At 39.1% G+C, this 20,041-nt stretch overlaps 1 protein-coding gene across 2 annotated transcripts in view; it reads left to right on the top strand.

The window, feature by feature from the left end:
- HOMER2 (homer scaffold protein 2) overlaps positions 1-20,041 on the top strand; it is a 108,524-nt gene that overhangs the window by 64,100 nt on the left and 24,383 nt on the right. For both annotated transcript variants that reach the window (XR_012154019.2, XM_073304047.2), the window contains exons 3-4: positions 6,352-6,483; positions 15,530-15,622. Coding sequence is in view for 1 of the 2 variants with exons in the window: in XM_073304047.2 (XP_073160148.1) it covers positions 6,352-6,483; positions 15,530-15,622 (225 nt within the window). In the remaining variant the exon portion in view is untranslated. The remainder of the gene's footprint in view (positions 1-6,351; positions 6,484-15,529; positions 15,623-20,041) is intronic.

Below are 20,041 nucleotides of genomic sequence, written 5' to 3'. Positions count from 1 at the left end.
ATTCAGACCTGGTGGATATTCTTGCAGAAGGTTCCTGTGTATAGGAAATATTATTACCTTGGAATATGTCCTGCTTGCGAGTTGCCACACCATATAGGTATGCCTACCACTCTGCCAAGATCCCGGTGGGGTCTTTTTCCTCTTCCTTTTGGAGTTGAGCCTCTGGGATCTTTACTCCTCCCTTATTTTAGAGGAGCAGGGAGGAGTGCTCGTCTGGCAAGCAGTGCCTGATGCCACAGGGCATCTGTTCAGCACCAGGCCAACCTAAAGAAACCTAAATCCCAAAGATCCCTTAGCTCCATTCTGTTGATCTTCAGCTGACTGACAATTGTGCTGTTTTTAAATCCCCTGCCCTATCCATGACTTCGTGAAATGGTGACAATACGTAATGTAATGAGTGATTCACAAATATCTCTATTTTTTTCCTTTACCCTTGCTTTTGGGAGGCATGCTGGCATTTTTGTACTGGTTCTGCAAGTTGTACATGAGTAATACATCTGTGAATCAAGAGAACCACTTTCTGCCCAGTGCAGTGCTATCACACAGACCTCAAACTTCTTAGATGCCAAAGTCCTACAACTTTAAAAAAGTCTCTGTGCATCTCACAAGCATTTTGACAACTTACATCACCCATAGTTTCTTTCTCTTTTTCTACAGGTTTATGCTTTCTTGTAGCCTATACAATTTACTTATTTGGCTGAGTCTCTCTGCATGAAGGCTTTACCATAGATGTCATCTGCTGTATGTGTCTTCATAGCTTCCAGCATATTTATGTTAACTTTTATCCAACAAACATTCCCTTTTTCAGGCCATTCTGTTAAAGTATCTAGAGTCAAATATCACTTTGAGAACTTGCTGTCTGGGCATTGTAGCACTAAGCTTGTACTGAGATGGGTTGCATCATGTTTTTTTAATTATTTTTATTATACAGGATATCCATTAGGGTTTCCTCTCTTGCTGAAGGAGGTGCGATTAATATAAATTGTTTTATATAGACATTTCAGGAACAATAACTATCGATACACTTAGTATAGATGTCAAAGTAAAGAGTGATTCTTTCTTTTACCACACATACAGAACTTAGTTTGTGTGATAAATGAGTTTATTATTCTTTAAGGGTGCTTATTACATTACTTTCTTCTCTGCCCCGTCTCTAAGGAAAACTCACTAACTGTCTCTGGTCTTGATCATATTTGATTAGATTATTCTGCCAAGAAGCTCTATGACCATTGAACCTTCAATTCTGGATTAAAGGTTGAAAGATTATTCAAGTTTCTGGTACAGCCATAATTGCATCTAGTGCTTGTATTATATTAGTGCAGCCCAAATCCAAAATTATTACATGTGTCTGTTGGATTTGCTGGGTCATCTTTTCTTACAGAAATAGAATAACAGATCCAGGAAGTTACAGATGGAGAAGTCCTGTCAGATTATTCTGTCCATTGCAGAAGTTTTTATTGAAGTGAATTTGCTAATCTAGTGTATAATTTAGTTTTGAGTCCCAAGCAAAGACGTTTCCATCACTTCCCTTCGGAGATGATTCCACAGACTAATGGAGCGAACGGTCAGACAGATTTTCCTGATATTCATTCTAAATTTATCTTTTTAATGCGCGCCTCTTATTCTTTCTTATAACCTTGTGTCTCTCTGTCCTTTCTATTCTTAGTGTTTACAGTCTTCAAATATTTATAGGCTACAGAAACATAGAAATTAGAGGTGTTTTTCATCTCTAAATATTAAATGACAGGATTTTCCAGGGTTGTGGGTTTTTTTTACTTGTTAGCTTTTTGTTTAACTATATGATACTGCAGCTGTTAGCGGCAATGTCTGGATTTAAGAGATTTTTGACTCTCTTCTCCTAACAAACCTGTTCTATGCAAAAAGAATGGAAGGATTGTCTGCTGTTTGAAATTGTGTCCTATGATGTATTGTATGGTACTAAGTAATGTTGGAGCACTATTACATGACTGCTGCTCCTTTGGGAACCATGTTAAAAATCAAGCTGGGTATCTCATGAGGTTATCTTAGTGAGCAACCTCTTAAATAAACACAATTTCCCTCCTGCATGTAACATTCAAATTCCAGTTCCCACTTTTATTTCAAAACCCAATAGAATTAACTGTCTTTTAAATCTGTTTTTCCAATAGAGATAAATAACGAATATACAAAATGTTGGTCCCAGCTGTGCGTTGCGTGCTATTAGTGTAGTGGCAGAACAGTTTGGACACAACCACTCTTGCTTTAAGCAAGTTAGTAATGCAGGGACACTAAGATGGAGCTGTTTTGTATTATGTATTTGTGAATACGTAAGGCCTTGTGCCTGCTTCCTCTCCTCTCTCTCTCTCTCTCTCTGTTTGTTTTAAGTACACTCCCTTCATATCCATAGCACACTGGATAGTTCATTACAGGTAAAAGCATCTCTGCTTTCAAAAAAACGGAAGAATGTTCAGATAATTGAGTGAACCTGTATGCTGAATATTCTTAGGTGCTTTAACACAGCAGTCTCTTCGAAAGTGGACTTTTCCTGATTGTTTTCCTATCAGAATCCTTCCCCCCTGTTTGTCCAATTACCTGACTAGATGGAGATGGGTAGGAAGAACAGGCAGGTAGTAAAATATTATAGATATGGTTAAAATGGCCCCTAACTTCTCTGAACCAATTTAGTGCATTTCTAGTTTAGTCTCTTACACCTTTTATTCTCTTACTTTCCTGTGCACAAAAAGAAATCTTAATTAAGTAATTGGCAGACTAGGGAGTAACAGTTAGAGCCAGCTCACTGGTAGTTTCTTAATTGCAGCTTATAAAAAATAGATGAACTGTCAGTTCCTTGAAGATATCTGATCACTGTGCAACATTTCCTTGCATTTTGGCTGCCAAAAAAGCTAAACTTTGCCATGTTTAACAGATAGCACCTAATGTTTTTCACTTCCTTTCCCAAGCAGGTGTTGTTACGTGTCTACAACTCACTGTCTTAGTCCCTTTATAGCTTATTACACATTATCATAAATGATACATCTAGCTTTATAGTTCTAAGAAATGTAAATATTTATTGAAGGATCTTTTCAAAGTAGCTTTTTGAAAAATTTTATTGCTCTTTCAGTTTCTGTCCAGTGAGTGGGGCCATTGTCTGTCAGTAATGGCTGCCATTTTATGAATATTTTCCTATGGGAGCCCAGTTTAAGATGCAGATTAGGATTCAAAGAATAGTTTTAACCACTTGAAAGCCTTGGAAATGTTGAGCATTTCTAAATTCTGAAGTAAATTTTATAATTGAAAAAACTTGATTTCATTTGTAGTTGGTTTAACCACTTAACATAAATGTTTTATTTAAAAAAAAAACTATTTCCCATAAGCAGTTTAGAAATGGTGGCTTTCGTGGCCTTCCAACGGTCCTATTCAGTATCCTCTCATCAAGATGGCATATTCATATTGCATTGACAATTAGTTATATAGATCACTTAACTAAAATCCTTAGGGTTTTGCTCTTCTTTGCATTTAGATGTAAAGGCTTGAATATCTCACATTACACTTGGATTTTCTTTTGAATTGCAGCTGCTATTTCCTTTGCTATTTCTGTGGTAGAGAAGAGTGTATCTGGAAATCTGTTTATATTTGAACCTCTGAGTCAGCCATTCAGAAAAATGTAGTATGAAAGATCAGTTACATACTATGTATATTAGCCACTGCCTCTGCCATTCTGATTCTTTTAAAACAAAACAAAAAAAGCTTCAGAAGAGTAACATCCCCCTGCCTCCGTCTATTTTAGTTCGTTTGTCAAAATGCAGGGGAATATCTTCAAGCACATTTGTGTTTGGTTGCTATTTGGATCTGTATTGCTGTGCACTTCTTTTTTAAAACTAATTTTGTCGCAAATCGCATGCCATGAAGTGAGGTGATAAATATATCTATGCATATCGCAAAGCATTATGGTATGTATTCAGAAGAGGAAATAGTAGAAAGAGGGAAAGAGTAAAGTTGACTGGATTATAAGAAAAAAATAGGAGCACTAATGGCAAGGTCATAAAAAGAACAGGAGGACTAGTGGCACCTTAGAGACTAACCAATTTATTTGAGCATAAGCTTCCGTGAGCTACAGCTCGCTTCATCGGATGCATGCTGTAGCTCACGAAAGCTTATGCTCTAACAAATTTATTTGTCTCTAAGGTGCCACAAGTCCTCCTTTTCTTTTTGCGGATACAGACTAACACGGCTGCTACTCTGAAAGGTCATAAAAGTTAAGAAAGGAGGGGGGAGGAGGAATCGTATTGTGAATTGCATAGAACACTTTTTGCTCAATATAAATTATAGTTTAGAAAAAAATTCTGCTTGAAATACATCATAGATGGTGTTGCCAGGATACTTCCTGATCGTGTTAATTAAACTGTCCTGCAGATATAGCTTAATTAGCATATAATTTGCATATTGGACACAATGGTGCATGTTCCTAAAGAAAGCTCCTCTTCTACTAATAGACCGTTGTATTCAGATACATTTTCAAGGGGGAAAAAAGTCTTTAGACATAACTATATTTTCTTTTTGCAACCACATGATTAAGATCTGTCCTAATGAACTGATGTATATAAAACCTGCGTAGTAAGATGGTATTTTATGCTAGCTTCAGTACATTCTTTTCCAGATCCCCCTTTGATAGCTTTCCTCTTGTAAAATAGTACCTTATTTCATGAGATGCCCCATTGCTTAAGGTACTAATCAAACTGAGCAAAAGAGGCAGAATCTGGCTCTTGAAGATATCATTATATACAGTTATTGATGCTACAGTTCACAACTCTCCCAGATCACCTGGGACAGTCCTGAAATTAAGCACGGCTGTGCTGCTCATTTGGGGCTCCCTCCTCTGGAGTTAACCCCCTTAGCACCTCTGGATCAGCTTGCATGTCTGCCTGAAGTGACATAGTGGGGAGCAGAGCGCTGATCAGAAGGCAGTTCCTTGCTCTGCCTACCTGTGGAGAATGCTTTTCTGATTGGCATTCTGTGGCCTACTCTGCCCAGATGCTTCAGCAGCAGAGATCAAATGCTGCAGGAGTGGTTCACTGCAGGACAGAGGCAACCAGGACAAAGGAGGAATGAGAGAAGAACCAATGGGGCAGCGAGCATGCTCGCAGATGGAGGGAAAAAGAGCCAGGGAGTCATTGAGAAGAAGGGGACAAGGAAGGACAGGGAACAGAAGGGAAAACATAAAGACAATGGGAGAGAGAAGAGTTCAGAAATGGTGGGGAGGAGAAAAACAACAAGGTGGGAAAGGAGAGAGAAAAATGACAATCAAAATATTTTCATATTTTGTGTGTGTGTGTTTATAAAAAAAAAAAAAAACAGTCCCTACAAAGTACATCCTTCCCAGCCCTGGTGCCTGACTTTCACCAGCCTAGCTCCTTGTGTGGTCATTTATACATGTGCTAAGTAGGTAAATGGCTACACAAGGTGCTAAGCAGCAGAGAATTAGGTTCCTAGTGCCTATGAAATGCTAAAAATGGAAGTGCTGCTGTGAGTTCCCAACAAAGACCATGCCCTTCAGCCCAGAACTCTTGGCCTTGGATGTGCCTGGCCCTCACACCAGGTATTGGAAGCTGTTAAAAGAGTATGTAGAGGTGTTTTTGACTGGCCATTTATTATAATGCTTACTGAAAGTTTTATGGGAGCATCTAATAAATACATTCATTTACAACTACAGCCATTTACAAAGAAGATGATAAAACAAAATATGGCAAAATACATTGGTCAAAAGAAATTCCTGGAAATTGGAAGATTGCAGAAAAAATCCAAACAAAATGAAGTTAGCAAGAGAGGAGAATAGAAAAAAGACATCTCTGTCTTGAATCTGTAACATTCCTATAGAAATTGCATGGACTAATTTTGTATTTTTTCCTTGTATTAATTATTTTTATGTCCAAAGATTTTTCCTGTAATTCTCAACATTACCAGCCCAGCATTCAATCAGTATTTCAGCTCCTCAAAGGAAGCATTTTCCTGATGCTCTGTGAGCTCTCTTTTAATAGTAGTGGATTACAGAAGAAAAACATTTTCACTCATATCATTGCTAAAGTAATCTACTTCCTCTTTGACTATGTCAGAGTTCTAATTTCAATGAAATAGTGCAGGAGTAGTAAGCTGTGGGACCACAGTGGCATTTTTTTAAATAAAAAGTTATTGAGCATGTGAATCAAGTGACAGTCAAGGTATTAAAATATTTCATAAGTAAAATCCTTCATGCCTACCGCAAACTCCAAATTTAGACTGGGAACCTGCTAATCATTCTGAATAATGATGTTGCTAGAATATGCATTTCAGGTGTTGCTTCTGTATCTAATTCTTTTTTCAACTTTTTTAAAACAGGTGATTATAAACAGCACAATCACACCTAATATGACCTTTACGAAAACATCGCAGAAGTTTGGTCAGTGGGCGGACAGCAGAGCAAACACTGTGTTTGGTTTGGGTTTTTCCTCTGAACAGCAGCTAACAAAGGTAACTGGGCTCATTTTATTTCTGAAACAGCAGCTGTGATTCTTGTGAATTAGGGAACTGCTGCACTGTCGGTACCAATCTGGTAGGAGTCTCACAAATTGAATTTATCGGTAGCTCATTAATGATCTCTTCTTCTCTATGTGCAAGTTGTTAAACTCCTAACTATCCAGTGGTTGCTTATAGAGCCTCAGTGAAGGTTACAAAGTTCACTGATACAAGGATACATTTTAATTTGATCACCTGTGGCCCTCTATAAAAGCAAAAGCTATGAGATTTTGAAGCTTAGTTTTTTAGATGTTCTCAAATACAGTCTAAGCGGTTTCTTGGCATCTCTTTTCCTAGACTATGTGCTAATTTTATATAAAAACTACATCAAAAGAACATTAAGGATACAAAGTGAAGCACTAAAATGTCAGAAAATGCCAACGTTAAGGCTGCCTATGCATGCTTAACTCTACATCTATGTTGCAGAGAAGTCTCTATTATTTTAACAGACATCCAACTAATAGGCTTATTTAGAATCCAAAATTGTCTTCCTATGAAGTACATATGGCCTTGGATGTAGTGTAGTGGTGTACTGGTTTGTGTGTTGATGAGTGAATTTGACCCATAGTGGCTGGCCCTTTGATGTTAAGGGGACTATTACTACAAGTGACTATAAAGAAAAGTTGTCCTTTATCTCAGCTGGGGTAAGCCTGTGCTTTTGAAGCAGAAGGCTGAGGATTGTAGTTCTAGCTCCCCTATGTCACTTGTCTGCAGAACAGGTTACAATGAAGGCTTGTAAAATATCCAGCCGACTCTGGTAATGAATAACTAGTAGTGTAAACAATACCTCTCACAGTGATTCGATTAATACTTTTCAAACGCAAGTCAAGCAACCAGAATGTTTGTTCTCACAATAAAAGAAGGTACTTATCTAACACATAGTTGATGTTTTAAGCATGAACACTCAACCCTTATTGGCACTGTTTTATCAGTTAACCAAATATCACGTCCTTGGGCATTCCAAACAGTCTCCATTACTCTCCTTTTGTCTTCTTGCATGTTTTGGTCTGAGAGGTACTAGTGTTGAAATTTTAAAAGCTGCTTCTTGGGTCTGAAACAGCAAAGACTGACCATTGTAGGGAAAGGAAAAGCCTGTTGGATGTAATGTGTTTACTTTCAGTCAATTGGGTGACTGAATTCTACGTGAACTTATTTTTGTTAAATTGGTCTTACTGAGTTCATGCATTTTCCACACGACTGCATTTTTTGCAAATATTTCACATTTGCAAAAATGATCATGCAAAATTGTTTTCACTCTTGGGGTGACTAGAAAAGTGTCCTGGTAACCATCTGGTTCTCCTGGAATGTTTATAGGACTAAGTCATTCAGTAAAATGAAAAAATATTACCTGCTTTAAAAAAAAGAGAATGTATCTGTGGCAATGCTTCAGGAAACTTATCTCAAAACAGAAGAATCAGTCTTAAAAGGAATGTGTACCATGGAGTATCTTTCGGCTCCCATGAGAGAGAGGTGTGTGTATTAAGTAGAATGGGAATGTAAAAGGATTAAAACCTATCCAGAAGGCAGATGAGGTGATTGTTGGGCGTGCAGAGGACAAATATGCACCGAGTGTGGAATATACATTTCTTCAGAAATAATTTTGGAGTGATGGCAATGGTCCAGAATTCAAAGGTAATAGTGGCAGGTGACTTCAATAGCTGTCTGGCCACAATGTGGGATAAACTACCAATGAGACAAGGTCCATCTAAAGAAGCTCAAATTCTGGAACTAGTATATAAAGAACAGGACACAATGGAGATTTGGATTTTGCCTTTTTTTCTCTGAAACTGCGAAAAACACTTACTAGAATAGATTTAATTTCAATATCTAAAGATTTCCTACATGAAATCTTATTTGAATGGAATATCTCTGACCCTGTTCCTGTCTTCATGAAAATAAAGTCCAGTTCAGGATTATTAAAAGCTGGAGATTTAGTAATATATAAGTTTAGTAATATATAAGTAAGTTTTGTTAAAAGACCCAAACTTTGTGAATGAAATGGATAATTGATAATTATATTAAGGACAATAGCTCACAGGATATACCCTGGGAGCTAGATGGGAAGCATTTAAAGCAGTAATAAGGGGACATACTATCTCATGCCATAGTTATAGGGAAAAAAGACATCGGCAAAACCGGGAAGAGTTAGAGGAACAAATTTTGCAGAAGCAATGTGTCTAATAATGTAGACTTAGTCAAAGAGATTAAGAATGCGAAAATAGCATTAGAAGTATTGACAACAATAAAAAACAAACAGGCAACTCCCTCGTTTGCCAAAGGCTCTATGAATTGGGGAACAAATCAGGCAGATTACATGCCAGACTGCTCTCTAACAGAAGACCCACAGCAGCCGTACCATACTTTAAGGACAAAAATGGGGTACTCCAAAGCAAGCAAACAAAGGGATCAATAAAGTACTAGCATTCTATTTCCAAGTGAGATACACTAGCAGATATGTAAAGTGGAAGATGTGGGAGGAAACATACTGCAAGATATTAAAATGCCCAGACTGACACAGAGTGAAAGGGAAGTACTAGATGGCCCAATAGCATAGGAAGAAATAATAAAAGTACCTAGCTCTTATGCAGCACTTTTCAGATGGAGAAACTGAGACACAAAGGTAAAGTGACTCACCCAAGGTCACCCAACAGGCCAGTGGCCAAGCTGAGAATAAAACCCAGTCCCCTAAGTCCCAGGCCAGTGCTCTAACTAGTAGGCCACAAGTGATTTTTTCATTAAAATCAGGGAGGAGTCCTGGGCTGGAAGGAGGTACCACTGAATTCTATAAAATATTAAAACACCGGTAACTCCCTTACTAGCAAGTGCACTTCAGTCTTCTGAGGCAACAAAGTCCTTACTGGGCACCTTCTAACACACAGATGTAGTTCTGATACCTAAACCAAACAACACTTATCCAATCCAGCATCGTATAGGCCTATCTCTTTTTAATAAAGAGAGAGTAAGATTCCATACCTTATTTGTGGAACACAGTAGTTATTGAGCATGCAGATATACTCCTCCCATGCATGTACACTTTTTTGCATGTGGACCTTGTCATAAAGGGGTGACAAGAAAGAGCTGATAAGAAACTGTTTTTTATTTTTTGGCCCCAATCACCTGACAATAGGCCACAGTTACAAAAGTTTTTAATAAACCTGTCACATGACAGGGGTCAGTGTCTAGGGTTGCCAGGCGTCCAGTTTTCAACTGGAATGCCCAGTTGAGCAGGGACCCTGGCAGCTCTGATGAGTAATGATGACCGGGCTGCTAAAAGACCGGTTGGCGCACAGCGCGGCTAAAGCAGGCCCCCTGGCTTTGCGCAACTCCTGGAAGCAGACAGCACGTCTGGCTCCTAGGCACAGGTGTGGCCAGGCTCCGCAGCTCCCATTAGCTGGGAATCAGGGCCAATGGTAGCTGCAGGGGTGGCACCTGTGGGCAAGGGGGTGTGCATAGCCCCTGGCCCCTCTGCCTAGGACCTGGACAAGCCGGCTGCTTCCGGGAGCCGCCTGAGGTAAGCGCCGCCCGGCTGGAGCCCGCAACCCGAACCCTCTCCTGCACCCCAGCCCTCAGCCCCCTCCAGCATCCCAGAGCCCACACCCCCCAGCTGGAGTCCTCACCCCCTCCTGCACCCCAACCACCTGCCCCAGCCCTGAGCCCCCTCCTGTACCCCAAACTCCTCATCCCCCACCCCACACTGAAACCCGCACCCCAAGCCTCTGCCCCAGCCCTGAGCCCCCTTCCGCACTCCAAACCCCTTGGCCTTAGCCCAGAGCCCTGCTCCTGTACCCAAAACCCTTCATCTCCATCCCCACCCCAGAGCCCTAACCCCCTCCTCCTGCACTCTGAACCCTTCATTTCTAGCCCCACCCCGAGCCAGAGCGGGAGTGGGGCCTCTGGGCAGGGGGCGAGGCAAGAGTTTGGTTTTGTGTGATTAGAAGTTGGCAACCCTATCGGTGGCCACTGACTTAGGTTAGCTGTCAAAAAACAGAGTCATTGTCCTCTGCTTTTGTTTAGCCATCTTTTGTTCCTCCTGTAAGACAGGCTTTCAGGCATGGATTAGGTCATATGAGTTTGGGGTGGATAGTGTAGCTGTTGCTTTTGTGTAAATAATCAGCTACTTTGTTTGGAATCTGATATTCTTGCCATCTGCATAACTTTGTTGTTCTTATTGTAGAGCTGCTTCAGTTCTCGTTTCCTGATATACAGCTCTCTTGTAACTACTTCGGGGTTAATTGTTTGCCTAAGAAGCTTATTGGCAATAGGTTTTTGGTAGTTTCTAAGATGGTGATCTCCATAAAGAACCATAGTGAGGTGTGTTTCTTCTGCCCACCACAGCTTTTTTTAATTGAATGCTTTGCTGTTTCTCCTAACTTTTCTACCAATCCATTTGATGACAGAGATGTGACATGGCGTGCCTGAACTGGTATATCAAAGAGAATGGCCAGAATGAGCCAGTCATTAATTGTGGGCCATTATCTTAACTCATTCATAAAACATAAATGGCAAATTTCATACAGCCTAGTTTCCAAGAGCTTCCTGCAAAATGAGCTGGCAATTAAATATAAATGAGACTGGTTGGGGGGTGGGGGTAGCAGCTGTTTTATAGCTCTGGCACTGGAGCAACTTGTGCTTAGGAGGAATAAAACATAACACCAGAAATGTAAAACCTAAACATGTAAAATGTAAGGTCTACTAAAATATATATTTCTGTGAATAACTTTCTGAAGATTCAAGTTACTTTCAAATAATTCATATTATGTGACACTTATTAGCACTTTCAATTCCTCATTAAATATCAGCAGGGGAGATTCATAACCAAATATAGCATTTGTATGATACACCTTCTCAAGACCAAAAACGCTTGTCAAGATTTGGTAGCAACAAATCCTTCCTTTAATACAGCCTGTGCCCACAGTTTACTGGACTGCTGTGAGATGTCATATATAATTCATAACTGGCTGCAGAAGCTGGGGCTGGCTCTGAAATGTACTTTCAAACCTGCAGCAATGATTAGTTGCTGTTTTCCCTTCCTTCTACCTCCTTCCCTTTCTCCCTTCCTTTGCTAATTTTGGGTAGGTTTGTCAGCCCAAAAGAGTTCGTTTGAAATAGCCAGAGCAGTGGAAGTAGGGGAAAAGAAGAGTGAGGATGAGGAATGAGGCTACTTTTTGAAAGACTTTAAATAACTAAACATACCTCCACCCTCAAGAAAATATCACTTTCTGCTTACATTTCTTTATTTTTAAAAATATTTTAGTAGGATCTTACTGAACTTACAATTAGCCATTTTAATTACAAAGTACACATTAAAAGCAACCAGCTTTTATGCTGGTTTAATAACTCATGGCCTATCTAGATCACAGAAGTGACATACAGGTTTTAATACCAATGGGCTGTGGTCAGGGGGCATAATATATTAAGAATTCTCAGAAAATAGGATCGCTGTGATTCTGCAGCCAGCGGTGGATTGGGTTTATATATATTACCAATGCCACAAAAGTTCCATAGACACTCTGTAACCTCCCTCAGAAATGTCTTGTCTGTTGCTGAAGTAGCAATTGGCACTGGAAATGGTGCAGACATTTAGTCTGCCACTACGATGGCTACACAGTTAGAAGAACAGTCAGGTGTTAGTCTTTCATTTCTCACAAGAGCTAAGTGCACCTATCAAACCGTGGAAAGCAGAGATTGTTTAGTGGAATCCAACAGGTGTAAATTAGGCAGAAAAAAGACATTTCTAAAGAGGAAATATCAAAACTGTTTATGCATTTGTTAGCATTCAGTGCATAAAGTAACAAACTGAACAAATAGACAATACTTTTCATTATAATTTCAGTTGCAATAATCTCTAACTCTAGCCACAATATTGGGTAAACATAATTCAGAAATGTGACTGTTTTTAAAATGAAGATGTCCCTTTAAGTTGGTGGACAATTCCTTTGTTGGTCTTTGCTGCTAGAAGCACATTTATTTAAATAAAATGCATTAGTAAACTTTAGCTTTGACTAAAATCACACAACAGACTGAGATCATTGTTGGTTATATGTTAAAGAATGTCGGGGGAAGTGGGGGGGTTCATATATAATTTTTTTATATGGAACGGTGGAAAATGTTCTCTTCACAGCGCACATTATTTTTCAGAGCGGTCATCTGTGTCCATTATGAGGATAGTTTCAGAAATCAAATTTGAAAGATTACTTTTTTCCAGTTTTCATCTTTTTTCTAGTGCACTTAGACTCATGGGAATTTTGATACATAAGATTTATTGTAAGAGAGTGACTCAATATAACATTAATATATACTCTATGCTGACTTAAAGATACCCAAGTTTGGAGCTTATTTTTGACACAATATGGTAGAAATAATCTGCTTGTTATACATGTTTTGGTAACAACAGTTGCAACATAAAATGTATTTTACCTAGAAAGGTCAGGGTTTCATGACTCAAGGACAAAATATAGTGCAGTTGTATTCAGTGCATTTTATAGGTCTCCAGATATAGTGGAATCGCATGTATACTACCTGTACATTCCTTCAAATAGTAAACACTTTTCATATGCAACTCCAGCTGAAGGTGACTGGACTCTGGAGTTCAGAGTTTTAATATGTACCTTCACAGATCATATTCGCAGCCCTCTCTATATTATATCTAAAATTCCCCTTGGCTTTAAGCACATGCATGCCCATCCAACGGAATCCTGTGATGACTTATGTTTAATGGTAATTTCCACTCTGTGTGTGTGTGTGTTATATAATATGTTATCTACTGATGTAGTTTTATCTAGGTTTCTTATTTATAGATGGCATACAGAGCAACACCTGTAGTTCTGGCCACCTACTTGGTTCTGTTCTAAAAAGGGTCTGTGGTTACTGACGTTCTCAGAGTTTTACATTTAGGGCTGAAATTTGGCATGCGTAAGAGCTGAATTATGGTAATCGATAAAACTAATGATCTTGCAATGTTCTAGCAGCAATCTGCGTGTGTGTGTGTATGTATGTATGTATATATATATATATATACACATATATAATCAAATGTGTATATACATAATAGAATGTTGTTCAGGGTAATCCTGTCTCTGACAATGGGCACTACCAGAGAAAGGTGTAAGAACCCCATAGTAAATGTGTCAGCTGCTGAAGCATGTATCAAATCACTATGTGGCCTTGAACAAGTCATCTCTCTCTCTGCCTCAGCTACCATGCTTGTAAATTTGAGGTGATGAGAGTACTTACTTACCTGTGTTGTGTGACTGAATTCATGAATGTATGCAAGGACTTGGAGATCTTTGGATGGAATGTGTGATAAGTGCCGAGTGTTAACCAGTGTAATGGCTTTGGATAGACTCGATATAATTTTGAAGAGTTGAATCATGTGGTTTTATTAGTGGTGTAGTCTAAGGCTATATTTGAGCATCTTTTGACCTTTTTCCTGAGGGGTGCTTTTGTTTTGACACCCACTTTTTAGGGATTTCACCATTGTACTTAACAGATGACTGAGATTTCACTTTGGTACTCCCTCTTTATAATCCATCTCAGTCCATCCCTCTCCTCCTTTGAACAACATCTGTAAATGTCTTTCTTTTCAAGATATATTTTTATTGTGACAACCCTTCCCTCCCACGCCCGCTAACTCTTCCCTTGTCCCTTTCTCGGATGTAGTTCTCCCTTCTGTTCCTGGATTTTAGTGAAAGTGTAGTTTTTATCACATTTGAATGTTTGTTGTGTTGTGTTCTATTTATTTATTGTTTTTAATTATATATATTCTCAACCATCATTCTGCCATGCCCAATTGTTTCAGTGGAGAGGTGCTTAATAAATTGATCTATTCAGATGATTTTTTTTAAAAATCAATATTGGAAGGAGGGGGAATGAGCTACACTGAAGTAATAAAATGTGGCTTCTACATTTTGGATGCTATTTAGGGAAGGGAATATACCTGTCTGGAAGGAAATATGGCTGACTGTTGAGCAAGTTTCATGTTGTCTTCCCTTTCCAATATTGGAAATTTCTCCACAATAAATTCATGTACGTTTGAACTGCCTTTGGTAGAAGTGAAGGACTCATTCGAAGTGTTACAGACACCCACCCTCATACTGAATGCTTTTTATTTAGATGCCTCCCTTGCCCACCCCTTGAACCTGTGTTTTGGGGGTAGGATCCACAAAATTAAATGATTGGGGTTTGCATATAATGATTGGGGTTTGCATATAAGACCAGAACAGCAGAATGAGGCCTTCAATTTACATGGCCTTAGGATGGGCCTTTCATAAGCACAAAGCCTACTGGAACTTGGTTTTGAAAATCCCATCTTTAGATTTAACTATAGAAGCTTTACTGCATTTTTTCCCTGGTGATTTGAATGAACATTTTATGTGAACAGAAACAGCCAAAGCTTTTCAGTCTTCAAACATTGTCTAATATCTTTATTTTTAACAGCTATAAGATAACGAGACTTTTAAGAGAGAGGCCATCTTCTCCCACATTCCTGCTTTATTTTTGGGGTGGAGGGTTACCTTAATTTCACCTTCCTGCTCCTTCATGACACCCTGTCCTCAATCCCTCAAAGGTCTCACGAGCTCATTTATATTCTTTCTTTCAATTGCCTTTCCCTTCAGAACAAAAGACATTTGATAACCGTTAATCTAAACCTGCTTTTTATCCTCAAACTTTAATAGATGAACATTTTTTTAAATCACGTTCACTTTTCCCTCCAGACTTTTTCTTTCTTCAGCAATAAATAATTATTAGTAATTTCTAAAGAAACTATGGAGATATTGCCTTGCTTTCAAAACAGAGTTACTACCATCCCTTCCAAGGGAATCTGTTTTTAATTCAAATCAAGCACACACTTAATGTTTCATATCTAAAATTTAAAAATTGCCATAAGCGATTGTATGGTCATGGGTGTTTGCGGACTACAAAGAAACCATATAAAGATTCTATTCTGAACAGTTAATGTGTCCTAAATGATTTTAATAAATATCTTTCATGCATTTGGCAGTTTGCAGAGAAATTCCAGGAAGTAAAAGAAGCTGCCAAACTAGCAAGAGACAGATCTCAAGAGAAAATTGAGACCTCAAGCAATCATTCCCAGGTAAGTCAATTATCTGTAATATATGTACACACACACACACACACATATGCAGGAAAAATTATTTGAGACTAGATTCAGCAGTGGAATATACCTGCTTCTGGCAGCCAGTTTAAAGTGTCAACAAAGAAGATGGTTAAATATCATTGTTAACTATTGGTCTTTAACATTGCTGGAGGAATATTCTTTTTCTTGTGTGCTCGCTCTCCTTCTCTTTCTCACTTACATATAATAGTCTTTTCAGGAAGTTAGTGAAAAAATAACAAGGTCATCCATATATTCTTTGATATAGTTCTTCATTGTGGTGGCCACTGGGGAATGCATCTGATGAATGCATCTGAATGCATCTGATGAAGTTAGCTCACGAAAGCTTATGCTCGGATAAATTTGTTAGTCTCTAAGGTGCCACAAGTCCTCCTTTTCTTTTTGCCTCACTGCAGTATTTCAGCAATAAATAAATGGAATCTGTTGTAACACTTGCTTATGCCAGTTGCCTAACCCATTTTTTTGTTTGGTTGGGGCTGTGTTAGAGATCAGTTTGTACAATGTCACATAGCTAGCGTAATTTGAGTTCTCATGTATTTCATTGTCCAAGTTGGGTGATCCAGAGATGTTGGGTGATTATAGTTTGTCTGCAGGTGAGGCTTTACCATCCATTACTCACGGTGACTGGTGGAAAGGGAGTTTATAATGTATGTCCATGGAGTACACCTGTCTGGGACAGTTTGGTTTAGAAAGATGCCCCTATACCCAGTGTTAATTGTTTACGTTAGAATATGATGAAATCAAGTTTTATCACAAGCTTTGTCACAGTCCCTTACAATAATTCATTATAATTGCATGAAGTCGACAGCTAGCTAAGAATTAATCCTTGTTTAATGGGAACTCATTCATTGTGTTTTGCATAAAAGTGTTGCTTTGGAGGAAAGTTAGAATAACTTCTATTTAGTGATTACTTCAACTACACAATCAGAAGAGCCTTTATGACATCAGTGAGACTGCTTAGTGTTCATTTCTTCTGAAAATCAATCCCCTTGTTTAGATCCCTAAACCAGACTTAGAAGCCTGACATTAGATGCTTTAAAAAAAAAAAAAATTGTGGCCATTGAGTCTAATGTAAAGCAAAGGAAGTTAACTGAATTGACCACTGGTAAAAAGTGTGTGATGTTAATCTCTTGGGAGTAGGAAAGTGTCCCTTTTTTTTTTTTTTTTTGGTACTTCACAACTTCCAGTAGTATTTCTTTGCTCCAGTAGCTTAAACTGATTTTAAAATATTCTTCTGGAAAATTTTGCAAACTTTGTAAATTATATTTTTTCTCTTTGAAAAGAGGCTGCCTTTTGCCCCCAGGGCACTTCATTGTGATAGTTTTTTTTATTACTGTTCTGTGTTTTAAATGTTCTTCTTTAAATATTACATTTACTGTTACAATCTGTGTATAGTCTAGTATGCCATGAAGATGTGATGCATGTGAGAGCTGATAAGAGACTGGTCTTTATTTCCTGGTCTCACTGACTTGACATGAGACAAGGTTACAAATAGCACAGATGTGAGGGTCACTATTCACCAGTCCCAGTGGCTACTGGTGCACCCCGGGGGGAATCACTAGGCTCAGATAAGGAGCTATCTGTCATTACTTAAAGGGAATCAGAAATGTTCTTGCTTAGTGCAAATATATAACACGACATGGTATATAATATGACCTCTTATGATACCTGTATTTACTTGTACCGATAAAGTCAATGTGAAGATAAAGATAGGACTGCATTTTGATTGACAAGAAGAGAAACTTTTTTACTACTTTGTCTGGGCCACAAACAGTGGCATCCCAGACAACAGCATTACCTCAAATAGGCCATGCCAGGTAATCTGCCATTGCATTTTGTGTCACATACCTAGTATGTTATGTCACAAAAGTAAATGCTTGCTTCCTTTCGGTGACACTGAGGTTTTTTTGAGAGGGGTAGGGAAGTAGGCATATGTTTTAAAAGGGGAACAAAGATGCTGGGGGGGAGGGGCGATTATAGACCAGTCAGCCTAACTTCGATACCTGGAAAGATACTGGAACCAATTATGAAACAATCAGTTTGTAAGTACCTAGAGGGATAATAGGGTTATAAGGAATAAACAGCATGGATTTGTCAAGAACTAATCATGCCAAACCATCTGATTTCCTTCTTTGACAGGGTGACTGGCCTAGTGGATAGGGGAAAGAAGTAGATGTTATATATCTTGATTTTAGTAAGGTTTTTGACATTCTCATAAGCAAACTAGGGAAATGTGAGCTAGATCAAATTAGTGGGTGCACAGCTGGTTGAAAGACTGTACTCAGAGGTAGTTATCAGTGGTTTGCTGACAAACTGGTAGGGCATCCCTAGTGGGTTCCCACTAGGTCTGGTACTATTCAGTATTTTCATTAGTTACTTGGATAATGGAGTAGAGAGTATGCTTCTAAAATTTTCAGATGACATCAAGCTGAGAGAGGTTGCAAGCTCTTTGGAGGACAGGATTAGAATTGAAAATGACCTTGACAAATTGAAGAATTTGTCTAAAATCAACAAGATGAAATTCAGTAAAGAGGAGTGCCAACTACTACATACAGTTGGGAAGGAAAAATTAAATGCACAACTTCAAAATAGGGAATAACTAGGTGGTAGTGCGGCTAAAAAGGATTCTGGGGGTTACAGTAGGTCACAAATTGAATACAAGTCAACACTGTGGTGCAGTTACAAAAAAGGCCAGTTTCATTCTAGGGTGCATTAACAGGACTGTCATTTGTTAGACCTGGGAGGTAATTGTCCCACTGTACTCGATACTGGTGAGGCAACAGCTGGAGGACTGTGTGCTGTTCTGGGCACCACACTTCAGGAAGGATGTGGATAAATTGGAGCAAGTCCAGAGGAGAGTAACAAAAATAATAAATGGGTTAGAAAGCCTGATGTATGAGGAAAAATTTAAAAAAAGCTGTGAGACACAGTTCCCTGGGGGTTCCCAGGATTGCAAAGTTCCTCATTACTACCTGCCCTTAGTGTGAGGCAGGCTTGTCTGTGCATGCTGGGGTCAGCTCCCCAACTCCAGGGGCCATGGGCAACACAGGCCCTGCTCTCTCTCTTAGGGTTAGGCACACTCTAAGACTCAAGCTCTCAAAGAGTCCCCCTGGAGTGACCAGCCACTGGTCCACTACACACAGGATTCACAGATTTGCTGCTCCCAATGAAGCAGTCCACACCAGCTTACTAGCTTCCCTTCAGGTCACCACTCCATTTGACACACAACAGTTAGATAACGTTTACAGTGAATACTAGTAAGAATTTACTTAATGAAGTATAGAGATTTGAGAAGTAGCAAGTAAAATATTGGAAACAAATGGTTAACTGTAAAATAAAATCATAACATGCATTTTAAATCCTAGATTTAACTACCAAGATATTGTTCTAATTAAATTTAGCTCATCCAAAGTCTTTGAGTATTTTCCAGCCAGGTTGGCCATGACCCTCCTTTCACAAGGCAGAACATACTGACAGTTTTTCTCCTTGGTGAAGGATCTGGAATGTATCTCAGTACCTCCAGTTATGCCCCAAACATCCACTGTCTTTACTTGTAAACGGGATACCCTCTTGCTTTTTTGTGTTTTCCTGCAGCTTTCCTCTCTTGTTGAATCTGCAATCTTCTGCTTAGCATCAGGCTCAGTAATGCAAATAGGCCTCCACTGCAAAGCGGACGATACAGAATAGACACATGACCAGCCAGAGAGAGAGAGAAGCGTCTTTTTTCCCTCCTACATAACAGAAGCTTGTTTTATCACCTTCTGGTGATGTGCCTTAACTCACATACCTTACGATGAAAATTTTCAGTACTGATACGCAATTCCTTAAACATTATGCATACATACATTTCACAGTTATTATAATGACCAGTGGGCTCTTGGTCCGTGGTATATCTCTCACATGCCACCTTCTGGTAAATTGAATATACATACATCTGCCACAGGGGATCCTGGTAAAACTCTATAAACATCCATATACCCTCTGCCAGTTGGCACCAAGAGGTTTTTCGGTCACACTGGGCATGCTTACTCTTGAAAAAGAAGCTTGAAGAGGGGTCTGTTGAGTCTTCAGATATGTTAAGGGCTGTTATAAAGAGGATAGACTCAGAGATCAGTTGTTTTCCATGTCCACAAAAGGCAGGTCAAGAAGTAATGGGCTTCCTCTGCAGCGAGGGAGACTTAGGTTAATTACTAGGACAAACTTTCTAACTATAAGGGTAGTTAAGCTCTGGAATAGGCTTCCAGCAGATTGTGGAATCCCTCTTGTTGCAGATTTTTAAGAACAGGTTGGACAAACACCTGTGAGGGATGGTCTATGTTTAAGTGGTCCTGCCTCAGCACAGGGGCCTGGACTTGATAAACTCTTGAGGTCCCTTCC

Source organism: Lepidochelys kempii, chromosome 10 (genome assembly GCF_965140285.1).
Source record: "Lepidochelys kempii isolate rLepKem1 chromosome 10, rLepKem1.hap1, whole genome shotgun sequence".
In the NCBI taxonomy this organism is placed as follows: domain Eukaryota; kingdom Metazoa; phylum Chordata; order Testudines; family Cheloniidae; genus Lepidochelys; species Lepidochelys kempii.
The sequence above is the reverse complement of the archived record's forward strand: the minus strand, read 5'-3'. Positions and strand labels throughout refer to the sequence as shown.